The sequence below is a fragment of the Sturnira hondurensis genome, unplaced genomic scaffold, assembly GCF_014824575.4.
Source record: "Sturnira hondurensis isolate 20B ecotype Veracruz unplaced genomic scaffold, ASM1482457v3 Scaffold0016747, whole genome shotgun sequence".
Taxonomy (NCBI): domain Eukaryota; kingdom Metazoa; phylum Chordata; class Mammalia; order Chiroptera; family Phyllostomidae; genus Sturnira; species Sturnira hondurensis.
In genome coordinates this window covers 136,579-148,751 of record NW_028089378.1, presented here as the reverse complement: position 1 = coordinate 148,751, position 12,173 = coordinate 136,579, and the positions used below count along the sequence as shown (strand labels likewise).

The 12,173-nt window shown below is 52.8% G+C and overlaps 1 protein-coding gene across 23 annotated transcripts in view; it reads right to left on the bottom strand.

Annotated features, from left to right (window-relative positions):
• BIN1 (bridging integrator 1) overlaps positions 1-12,173 on the bottom strand; it is a 54,509-nt gene that overhangs the window by 6,601 nt on the left and 35,735 nt on the right. For 6 of the 23 annotated variants that reach the window (XM_037066950.1, XM_037066953.1, XM_037066955.1 and 3 more), the window contains 6 exons: positions 8,818-8,903; positions 8,567-8,642; positions 7,105-7,187; positions 5,673-5,717; positions 3,740-3,887; positions 2,022-2,150 (listed from right to left, as the gene is read on the bottom strand). In XM_037066950.1, coding sequence (XP_036922845.1) covers positions 2,022-2,150; positions 3,740-3,887; positions 5,673-5,717; positions 7,105-7,187; positions 8,567-8,642; positions 8,818-8,903 — 567 coding nt within the window. The remainder of the gene's footprint in view (positions 1-2,021; positions 2,151-3,739; positions 3,888-5,672; positions 5,718-7,104; positions 7,188-8,566; positions 8,643-8,817; positions 8,904-12,173) is intronic. The other 17 variants (XM_037066954.1, XM_037066959.1, XM_037066965.1 and 14 more) reach the window with 3 other exon arrangements.

Below are 12,173 nucleotides of genomic sequence, written 5' to 3'. Positions count from 1 at the left end.
CTCCTCCACCCTCATACACTTTGGGGAGGGCCACAGCCCTCAGAAGCTCACTCCAGCCCAGCTGTACTTGCTCTTGATAGGCACTCAGCACTGATAGGGAGCACCCTCTAGCACCCTTGTCCCTCTGAGGCCCTCCATAAAGACCCAGAAGTGTGGGGAGGGGCTTGCGCAACTGAGGTATGGCCAGCTGGGACAGAGCCAAAACCCTCAGGACTGAGAATGAACATTTAGTGCCAAGCCGCAAAGCCCAGTGAGCCCAGACCGCATAGACTCTTCCTGGACAGGAGGCCCTGGTCCCAGAGGCCCTGCCCCAAGCTCATCTCAAACACTGACCTTTTCTTTAGGTCAAACCCTGTTTGATGATCCTGGGGGAGAGACACCACTGCTCTGTCCCCATAACCCTTTGTCTCTATGGAAATATATGCTCAGGACAACCTAGGTGCACAGCTGCTAGGTGCCCTCCTAGTATCTCTCACCCAAGTAGCCCCACCACCCACCTTTCTCAGAAGTCATTCAGACCAAGACAGCTGCCCCCTCATGCTCCAAGAGGACATGGTCACGAGGTCAAAGGACAGATGGCCATCATCCCCACCATGCAGGACCAGGACTGTCCTTGTCACAGGGACACAGGCTACTTACCACAACCCAGGAGAGCAGCCCTGTCAGCAAAGCTTTGTGGATAAGGACAAGCCCACCCCAGCCCCAGGCAATAGCACCCACAGTGTACATTCCCCATCCCCACTGGGCAGACACCGGGTTCCGAGCAGTGAGTGGAGGGGCAGTGAGGCCAGCGTGCGGTGAATGTGGAGATGGACATGCTCAGGACAGGCAGTCTGGACTGGCTACGGGTCAGGCCCACAGGCTCACCTGTTACATGGAGACAACCCCCTCACTGAAGTGGTTGAAAACTGAACAAGGTCACGTAGATAAGTACCAGTACCTCTCCCCAGTCAGGATTCACTAGTGCTCAGGTCACCAGGGCAGAGGCATGCTCCAGCTGCAAGCATCCCAGCAGGATGCTGCCCTGGAGGTCTGACCACCTGTTTTTTGCAATGCTCCAGGAGTGCCCCTGGGCCAGACTCAGCCACTTTCTACAGAAAGGGGCTCCCACACCTCCTGGGCTCCTGAGCCAGAGCAGAATACTGCACCCACCTGGCACCTCCTACTGGAAGTTCCTACTGCTGACCCAAGGTCCTCCCTGGGGGCTGGCTGGAAACCTACTTGCCCCAAGACCCCTCTTAGCAGAGACCTCTGTCAGATCGTACCCGCCTCTCCCTTCACATTCACACCTTCTGACCCTGCTCCTTCCCTCCAGGCCTCTGAGCTTGTACTAAGGAGACAGAGCTCAGAGCTCCCCAGGCAGGGCAACCCCATAGCAGCAGCCCCACACAGGCCCACCACAGCCTGGTATTAGTAGCCTACACAAAACCAAGCCTCATGTGGAAAGGGCCTGACGAGGAGGCCTGGGTACCAGGCTTGGAGCAGTTAGCACACTGTGTGAATCCCACTCCAGTACTACCACAGCGACCTTCCCTGATCGGCCCTCCTTTTGTCCACGTGTGAATGGGCATTATGTGCCTCCTTATGGCATTTATGAGCACACTAAACTCCAGAAGTTCCTGAGCCCATCTCTCACCCCTCCTGCCCTAAGCACATGCCACTGTTTTAGCTTGCAGCCACCTGCTCCAGGAAGACTTCCCTGACCAGCCCAGGTCCTCCATGTTCCCCACCCCTTTTAGCCATAGCACTGATGGAACCACAAGGCCACTGCTGAGCTGACCATTTCTGCTATGGCCATTCACTTATGTCCCTGAATCTGGCCCCATACATGCTCAGAGATGAATGAGGGATGATGGATGAAAGGATGAAGGAATGAGTGAGTGGGTGGCTCAGCACCAGGCTCTCTGGCCAGATTCCTGGCACTTGAGGCAGAACCATAGGGTGTGGAGTGGAGGGAAGGCCATGCACACCTCAAGAGAGCAAGAGGAGGGGGGAGCTGAGCCGCGGCAGCTGCGGCTAACCTGGGAGGGGGTGGTCACGCTGATCTCAGGGACAAAGGTGTCATCAAACAGGTTGAGGATCTGCTCCTGCTTGACCTCCTTTGATGGGGTATGTTTGGGAGGCGGAGGGACTGGTGGGCCTTTCCGGAGCTGCGGTTCAACAGTGGGTGAGGGGCCAACCGCACAGGGAGGCACAGCAGAGCATGGAGGTCAGGTAAGAAAGTGGGGGAGATAGAGACAAAGCCATGGTTAGTCACATCCCAGGCTATGGCCCCACCCAGGCAACTGAGAAAAAATGAAGCAAGAATAGTCACTGCTCCCCAAGATAAATACCAGGACTATGGCTACCCTCCCACAGCAGGAGGTCCAGAAACACTGTGCAGAGAGAAAGTAGAAAAGGGAAGGGAAAGGAGGGAGGAGGGAAGGAGGTGAAACAAGAAGGAAGAAAGAAGGAGTAGCCATAGGAGGGCTCACCACCTGGTAAAAAGACTGAGAAACAAACAATGGCAGAGACACAGCCCAAGCACCAAGCCTTCTCTCAGGCCTCTACTCTCCTGCACGCTCCTGGGCTCTCTCCACGTTTTGTGAGAGGAGCTCCAGCTTGGCCTCTGCCATCACCTGAGGGGCCAGCACAGAGCCAGAGCCCAGAGGAGGCCTAAGGAAGACTGTCACACACCAGCCCACTTGGGGCGGGGGGGCTCAGGCATGTCACACAACACCCCAGAGCCTGGTCTTCTTCATATGTCAAGCGGGCTGATAACAGCATCTGCTTCAAAGGGTGATTGTCAGGATTCAATTAACAAAAATATGGAAAGTACTGGCACATTGTCCAATGCAAAGTAAGTACTATTCAAATGTGGGTTCTCATCACTAATAACATCTTTGTCCTAATCAGTTGTTTATTTTTTTTAACTTTAATTGTTGTTCAAGTACAGTTTTCTGGCTTTTACTCCCATCCCAGCCCACCCCTCCAGTGCTCCCCACCTCCCTCCCATTTCCACTCCCCTGTAGTTTTTGTTTATGTGTCCTTTATACTTGTTCCTATAAACCCTTTTCCCTGAAATTCCCTCCTCTCTCCCCTCTGGTCAGTTGTTTAAAGGGGTGAGAGCATAAACCCAACAGAGCTGGGGTATAGTCTAACATGGCGCAGTGAGGTCTGCCCATGAACATTGCACCTCTTCTCTCCCCTTCCAGCTCCTGGGGAGGCTTCGGAAACCTGGAGAAACCTGTTGGGGGCAGAGGCCAGGTTTCTCCAGCAGGGACCAGACCAGAAGTACAAGCCTATCCCCTTACCCACCTCACATAACCCTTTCTGAGTCCTTTCTCTTTCTGTCCCTCTAAAGGGCCTGCATGACCTCACACAGGAAAGAGAAAATGAGGACAGGGGAGGCAGCCACCTCTAAGGACCTATGTCTCAGGTGGAAAAGAAGATGGAGGAAATCAAGCCACCCAAAATACAGGGAGGGAAGAGAAAGGGGGGACACTGCCATGGGGCAGGAGGACACTGAGGAGGAAAGAAACATTCACAGATGCCCCTGAAATGGCCAGGACCATTAAGGTAAGCCTGGACCACGCAGGGCCCAAGGGAGAACAAGACCAGGCTTAGCCCTCCTCTGGGCAAAGCCTCAGCTCCAAACCTTCCAAGGTTCAGGAAGGAAACAAGAGAACTAGAAAAGAGAGGGCATAACAGCAAAGCATGAAAAAGAGCAGGGAGGGAAGGAAACAGGCCACTGAGATACCTGAGATGGGGACTTGGGGAGGGCAGCCCCAGGGGTGGCTGCACTGGCTGGTTCAGGATCATGGTTGACTCGGATCTCAGGGGTGGCAGCAGGGGAACTGTCCGGTGGAGGTGAAGGGCTCTTGTTTCCTTTTGCAGGGGCGTTGTCACTGTGGAGGTAAAACAAGAGGGGGCCCAGTGGAGGGAGGTCCCAGCATCTGAAAGGAAATGTGCAAATCCACAGGTGTGCGTGTGAGGGGGCATGTGCACATGCAGATGCCTTGGGGTCCATGTGCATGAAAACAGGTGTGTATGTATGAGCATGTGGAGATATCTGTGAAACTGAATATAACGTATGTCCACACAGACTGGGGAAATGCTTTTGTCCCCACATGAGAAACTGCTTGTTCGTGTGCCTGAGGACTGGTGAAAATGAGACTGCGCAGCACATTGGGAGCTCTGAACTGGAGGACCGTGGTCCCCAAGGGATGGGGGCAGGTCCCCAGGAGCCTGCGCCAGAGGCAGCCCAGCAGCCCCACAACAGGCCCACATTAGGAGTGCCTGAGCTCCCCACAGCAGGAGGAAACCAAACATCCAAGAGGCAAAGTAAGCCCCAGCCCACACTCCACACAGCAGCTGTGCAGGCTGAGCCTCCCCCCAACCCTACTCAGCCTGACCCCAAAGGCCTTTTGTTGCCTCCTTGCCTGTCTACCCACTTCCACCAGAATGCCAAGCACAGCCTGGCTCCCATCCACACTAGCTCCCAACCTCACCACACTCCCAGCCACACCATGCCATCACTGTCTCCGCAGCTCTGCTCCCACAGGCAATGGGCCCTTCCAGGAAAACATGAAAGACTACCAGAAGCTGTGGCAGGTGGGTAAACAGGAGGCAATGCCTATTGCAGAAGAGCTGGGATGACAGGGTGAGGCCTGTAAGCCAGATTGTTCCGTACTGAAAACCAGGCAAATGTGCATAAACCTCCACTTGGATGTAAAGGGGGCAGAAAAAAGCCACCACCTATGTTAGTACCGACACTAGCCACAGCCATAGGCGGCGTTTACATTTACATTGAAATTAAATTAAAAATTCAGCTTCTCAGTTATAGTGGCTACATTCCAAAAGCTGGCCAGTCACGTGAGGTGAGTGGCCACTGTGCTGGACAGAAGAGTAACCGATCACCTGGGGGAGGGAAACCTGGACAGCAGAACAGATGTGTGAGAGACATTGCTGGTATTGCCCCATCTTTATTAAACTTGCATTTCATAGAATGTATTTGCCTCCTTGAAGAATACACATGGGCAGGGGGGGTGAGTAAAAGGGGACTAAATAGTAATAGAAAAAAATGCAAAAACAGTAAATCAAAAAATAAATAAATACATAAAATCATTAAGGAAGGGAGGAAGGAAGGAAATATATAAGGACAGCACACAGGCACACACAAAAGAAAGAAAGAAAAAGAAAGAAAGAGAGAAAGAGAGAAAGAGAGAAAGAAAGAAAGAAAGAAAGAAAGAAAGAAAGAAAGAAAGAGAGAGAGAGAGAGAGAGAGAAAGAAAGAAAGAAAGAAAGAAAGAAGGAATATACAAGGACAGCACACAGGCACACACCCCCTGAGAACCACCACTGCACTGCACAGCCCAGGCCTCCTTCCTAGTGACACAGTCCACCTGCTAATGCTCTGAGTCCAGCCACAGCTGGCACACATGGGTCTGCAAAGGCAGGTGCCAAACTGAGCCCAGGCTGTCTGCCTGCCGTTCCCCCCATGACCACTCTGACTAGCCCACAGCCACACACAACACCACACAGCCCCCAACCCTGTGGGCAGCGCCACACACAGGAAGGCAGGTTAGGGGTTAGTGGCACCCTCAGAGAAAGGCATGAGGCGCATGCACAGGGGCCACTGGCCAGGATGCTGGCCTGGGGTGCCTCCAAAATGCAGCACTCACTGCCAGTACCTGTTCTTCTTTCTGCGCAGCCGGGAGAACAGTTTAGTTTTCTTTCTGTGGGAGGGACAGGACGTGGAGGTCTTCATTTGGGGGAAATGTGGGATATGGGGCTGGCCTGTCCTCATCTGCCATCAGCAACCCCTAATAAAGGGGTTCAGCAAAGAAGCAATGTCTTCCCGAACACCCAGGGATTGTGAAGAGGATCCAACACTGCCTTTGGGCCACCATCATCTAATCCTGAACACCACCCCCACCAACGCTGACCTAGGCATGCGGCCAAGGTCCAGCCCATGGGAGCTCCAGGCCCAGAGGAATGGGACCAGGAAGAAATGGGGTCAGCTAGCTGCATGGGGCACTGGAAGAGGAGGCAAGAAGGCCTCCTTCAGTATAAGGAAGGCTTACAAGACCCCACATCCCTTACTCTTTCCTCAGAATGACTAGCCCCATTACCACAGAATGGCTGGCTAAGGGCAGGACTGTCCAGGATGACAACCACTTACCCCTGCCCTCACACCCAACCTGGATACTCCCACCGTGACCTCGGTCAGGCCAGACAATGCAGCACAAGGGGTGACAGGTCCTCCCTCCAGTGACCTGGGAAATCCCCTTTGGCCTTTATTCCACTCCACTCCACCCCCAGCACTCCTCAGTCCTGGGTACTCTCCGGACCCCTCTGTCTCACATATATTTTATTTTCAGAGGAGTAGAGGGTTACTGATATTCAATGAGTGCCTCCTTAGTCCTAGGTAACACCCCGATCACCCCAAGAAGCAGATACAATCACCCCATTTTATAGACAAGGAAAGTGAGGTTCCCTGTGCTCTCCACACTGTACTACAATGGCCAGAAAGGAAAGGAAATCCCAGATTCACTATAACTTCCCATCACGGAGGGCAAAGACAAAGGGCAAGACCTTTTGTCTCCTGCCTCTTGCTTGCCCCTCAGGAAACAGGTGTCTTCTCAGAGGCAGCAAGGCAGGAGGTGGCCAGGGCTGGGCTAATGGCAGGAACAAGGATACCCTTGCGGGTGTGCAGAATGCCACCATCCTGGGACTTGGGCTTCCTGGGAGCACAAGAGAGAAAAGATTGTGCCGCCCCTGATCTAAGAGGACTACTCACTTTCCAGAAGGCTCCATACCTTTGAATCACTCAGTTACCCCTTACCCTCTCCCAAACCTACACAGGCACCCTGGCTGTTCCTGCTCCACAGGACGTGAGATTCAGATGCCATTCAGACTGCTGAGGAGTGCTCCTCCCCTGACGGGAGACAAAGGGAATGGCAGTGGTCTTGCCTGCTCCTCTGAGCACAGGGAGGCCAAACTGGTGGGACCACAAGAAGAAGCCTTGTGCCAGCCTTGCAAAAGCAGCAAGCAACAGAAGCCCACCCCAAGCCATACCCCCCACACCCACCAGCAGCCTGGAGGTCAGTGGACATCACACACCTGGGCTGGGCCTTGACCATGAAGGTGTTGCTCCCGTGCTGCTTTTCCAGGCTCACCAGCACATCGTGGAGGTTCTGGTTGAGCTGCAGGAGGAATAGCAACCAGGTAGGGGGGCCTCTGGAATCACCAAACAGCCCCACTCTCCCCAGTACCATTCCGCTTCTCCCCTATTAATCACTTCTCTGTCCCCCTATCCCCACCTGAAATAAGCTCCTCCTTCTTCATCAGTGGGAGCTGGGAACCAACACACCACACTCAGGAAACCAGGGAGAGCAATGAAGGAGGTGGGATGCTCTGCTAATACTTATTGCTCCTGGAGACCATCTTTCCTTTTCTTTCTACTTGTAAGGCTTCCTAAAATTCCACATAGAGGTTATACTATTTTAAAATTTTTCAAAACTATTTTTGCAAACTAATTGTCGATCCTACTTGTTAAGGTCACTTTGTCAAGATGCTTCCAGGTCACAACACAACTGCCAGATTCCACCAAATGCACAAGCACAAGAAGAAAGAGGTTTACCCCATGCACATAGTGAGTCTCTTTACTGAAAATATTTCCCTCTTTTTTCTGGCTACTAGGAAGCTCAGAGATTGATTTCCCTCCTATTTCATATAAATATTTTCTTCCCCAAGTCATCTTTCTCTGCCTGTTCTTTAAACTTTCCTAGACTGTCTCAAGTCTCTAAAGGGAACAAGTAAAGAAGGAAGGAAAGGGACAGCCTAAAAGGGAGGAAATCATCCTCGGGGTGGCAACTCAAAAAAGACCCCAAGCTTGCTTTTCCACCTCCTGCCCCGAGCCTGAAACCTACCACCATCACTTTATTCCTCTGAGCCCATGAGACAGGAGTCAGATCCACCCACTTGCACAGTGGGAAAAAGCTGCCAAGACTGAGTTTCTTCAAGTCACCTTTGAGTTTAACTGCCCATTAAGTTAAAAATGAAAATAGTACAACATAAAAATTTAAGCTAATCAGACCCTTTATTAAATCAGATTTGGCAGATAAAGACATGTTTCAATGTCTTAGGACACATGAAAGAACATTAAAAATTGAAAATCCTAGCAATTTAACTCTTATTTCCCTACAAATTAAGAAGCCACCACCATTTTCTGACACTGAGCTCCCTGGACCAAAGTTGTCTGAGAACAAAACTTATAGTGTCAGCGGGGCTGGCTCTGCCCAGGCAGGAAGAGTAGTACTGGGAGCAGGACAAAGGCTGGGGTTAGACCTTCCAGCTCTGCTGACAGCCTTACTGCCTCCCACACACACCCAGCAGCTCCCACTGGGCAGAACGCTCTGAGTGCAGGGACCAGAGGGAGTGCTGTGGTCAGTAGTGCGTGCAGAATCTCAGCAGGGAACAGAGAGCTCACCATCCCCTTCTGTGCCTCCGACTGTCGCCCCAAGCAGGGTGTATGGAGCAAGGCCCAGAGTCCCTGAGGCTCATAGGAGTCACCAAGGCCTACCTTACTCATCTCCTTGTGGAAGTTTTCCTCCAGGCCTGCAATGCTCTGAAACGTGTTGACATAGAAACCTACACGGCTGCAGGGGAGAGGGAGGCAGACAAAATAAACATGAAGGTCAGGGTGGGCAACCCTTATCAGAGACACAGCCCTGAGATGACATGAGGCACCACAGACAGACATGCAAGACGGAGTTGTGCAGCTTTGGAAGGGAGGAGGTACCTGAGGCTCAGGTACCACCTGCTGGCCCTCACCTGTTCCATAAAGATGGTAGCTCCTCCTGCAGGTCCACATTCATCTCTTCAAACACCTTCTGCGCTTTGATGAGCTCTTCCTCAGCCTGAGGGGCAGGACCAGTCATTCCTTCTGCTAGGTCCCCATCCCAGCCAGCCAAGACCAGGCCAGGCTGAACCCCCAAGATCTGCCCCCCTACCCCACCTAACAGGCTCAGACCAGGGCTCTGGGTTAGACGGAGGTGGACCTGGATGTGGATACCTGGGCAGACCACCCCTCGTGGCCCCTGGGGACCTTGCAGCCAGGGCCTCAGGGGGGCTGCGTCCAGAAGGGGAGAGCAGAGCAAAAGGGAGGGCCTTTCAGTCTGGCCCTGGTAAACCAGGAAGGAGATGAGCAATGAATAGGGCACAATAAGAAGGCGCTGACATGGGGCCTAGCGTGCTGGGGCACAGGGAAGGTGAAGAGGCAGACCCAGACCCACCAGGTGAAGATCCAGTCCACTTACACATGAACCCCTCTGAGGTTAGGTTTCAGCTTGCTGCCCAGCTCTCTAGGCCTTGCTCTCCCCTCAAAGTATTCATTTCCTCCTGTCTCAATGCTGCCTCCTACTCAATCTCAGCCACCAGCCTTCATTTCACCTCCCTGGGACAGTCTTTCCTACACTCCTTCCACTCCCCTATCATTCTTTTCTCTATCACCTGTCCACTCTAGATGAAGGGCAAGGCCAGGGAAGTATGGAATTCGGCAGCTGGACAGGGTGCCTGAGTCAACTTCCAAGGCCTTCCTCTTCCCCAGGCAAGCCCTACACCCTCCAGCTGCTTAAACCCACCAAGCAGTGATGCTGGGCCCCATCACAGAGCCAAGAATGAAGAGAAATGAAGCAGCAGGGGCCCCCTCTAAAGGTGAAGAGTCAGGCAAGGGTAGAGGGGAGTCATAGGACTCCGCCCCAAAAGGGGCTCTCCCAGCTCATTCTGGAGGGCACTGATGGAAAGAGACTTGGGGTGGAGGTAACTCAGATTCAGGCTCTGAGTCATGGCCCAGGAATGTGGCAGGACCCACCCAGGAGAAAACTTCCCTCCAGAAGCCATTGACCAAGGCAGCCAACTGGTCTGAATGCAAAGTGTCACAAAGCACAAGCTTTCCCCAAGTCCACCAGGCTGGCCCACCCAGTGTCAGGCACTGGGACCAGGCCAAGTCAGCCTAGAGCTGAGCCTGGTGACTTGGGGGAGGGACTGGAGGAGAGAGGGGCCACCATCTCTCCCTACTCAGCTACCTTCAGGTTGTTGGGACTTGCTAGAGTGAGCATGAGCTCCTTGCCTAAATTTTAAAAATGTAATTTAAAAATTAAAGATAGAATGAGGGAAAAAAAGAATTATCTCTCTAGACATGCATGCCTCAGCTGGTCCTGGATGGATTAGATCTGGCCTGGGTACCCTGTGCCTAACTGGGGCTACTGATGATGGTTTATAAAACCCACAAAGTGAGTGACTCCCACACAGATGGCTGTGAGCACCTTGCACTGTCATGCATGCCTCCCACCACAACCAGGAGTCTGACTCCAGACCCACATGCCCCAGGAGCCCACTTCGACTAACCCAGCTCATGTGCCTTCAGAGACCGCCTCTCACTAAGGATTCAGCCTCCACCCCACAACGCTGGTCCTAACTTCACAATAAACAATGGTGACCATGACAATGACAGTGGCACAGCATCTCCTCACCATGTGCTAGGGACTGTCCCAATATTTCAGCAATAGTGCAAGAGCAGGGAGGCTCCATTTTAGAGTTCCTGGAGGCCAGGGCCTAAGTCTTTTATTCCTTCTGAGTCACGTTGTCATGTTCTGGATCTCTGAGAAGAACTGGGTGGCAGGGAGTACAAGGAAAGCTGTCATTGTGGAGGAGGCCTTGTGGCCCTGGAAGCTCTGCTACACGCTAATGAACAGACATGGACAGCAGACCAGCAGACCCAAAATTGGCCTGCTTACTGCATGCCAGACCACCCAGGTCCTGCAGGCAAGTTTTGGAACACTATGGCAAGTGTGAAGAACAGCTCAAAACTAGCCCAGGGGATACCTGGAGCTTGTCAGCTGGAGGGATCAAAGTCACAATGTTACACTGTCTCCCCAAAGTCAAGGCAGCCATCAAGGCAGACCCAGGTCCCAAGTATCCAACTCACATCTAGTCAGATGCCCATGGAAACCCAGCCAGGCATGAGGCAGGGTGGGAGCAGAAGGAGGATATGCACAAATAAAAAATGAATCCAAATGGGAAAGCAAATTGGGCCGAAAGACAAAACATCTGCAGTCCAATATCCAAAGATGACATCATGTGCTTTAGCTTCCTCAGCCACTCTCCAAGGGTTGGAGTATGGGGCCCTTCAGGCAGGATCCTCAACTGCATACATCCCAGGAGGCCAAAAGCAGCCACAGGCCCCACCCTGGGCCCCACAGGCTCTTAGGGGTACTCCTACCCAACAAAAATGTTTACCTGGCCTCCTGCCAAACTTTTTTCGGGAAAATTATACAGAAACCCTGTCTCCACATCAGTGGCCCTATTCCCCCTCCAGCCAGAGTTCCAAACTCTACAGAAGGCCTACTCTAGCCCCTCACTCCTCCTGCACCTCCTGTAGCAGAGGACACAGAGGCCTATCAAAAACTCCCTATGCATCTCCCTCAGACCCTGTAAATCCTGGGCCACCTTGTCCTCAAAAATCAGCCCACAACTTTGGCTTAAAAGAATCAGGCAAGTAGGTCAGGTAAAAATTGGACCACAAGCCCATGCTGAGCCCAAAGCTTTCCATATCATGGGCATTCAATACATGTAGGTTGAAGACGATGAAATCAGAAGGTTCCCCGCCCCCCAAAATGGGGCCGCTGCTCAGATAGAAACCCAACCTCCTGGGTTGGGCCTATTGCTTGCCCCCACCCCAAAACCATGAAAATGAAGGGATACTAGAGTAAGGTCAGTTTCACTGAAAAGAAAGCCATCAAACCACTTCTCTCAGGGTACTGTGTCCAACAGCCCCTGGCCACACCCAGCCCATTCCAAGAGCAGGGCCTGACAAGACTGAAGTATTGCCAGAGTAGCAGGGTCACTTAGGAGTTTTGTACCAAAAACCTCCTCCAGGACCCTTGTCACACAGACTGCCCTCCATGAAACTCCCAAAGAGAAACCCCAGGTCTCAGGGCACCAGCCCAACTGAGGAGCTCTCCCAGTGTCCCCTCCAGGGGCATCACTGGGACTCACAGTTCCCAAGGTTCCCCAAGTCTGGCCACCTGTGGCAGGCCCACCCACATGGAGCCCAGGGGCAGTGAGCTAGGAAAATGGCCCAGCGGCTAGGCCTTGAGTCACATGAGCCCCAACTCAGGCACTAAGTG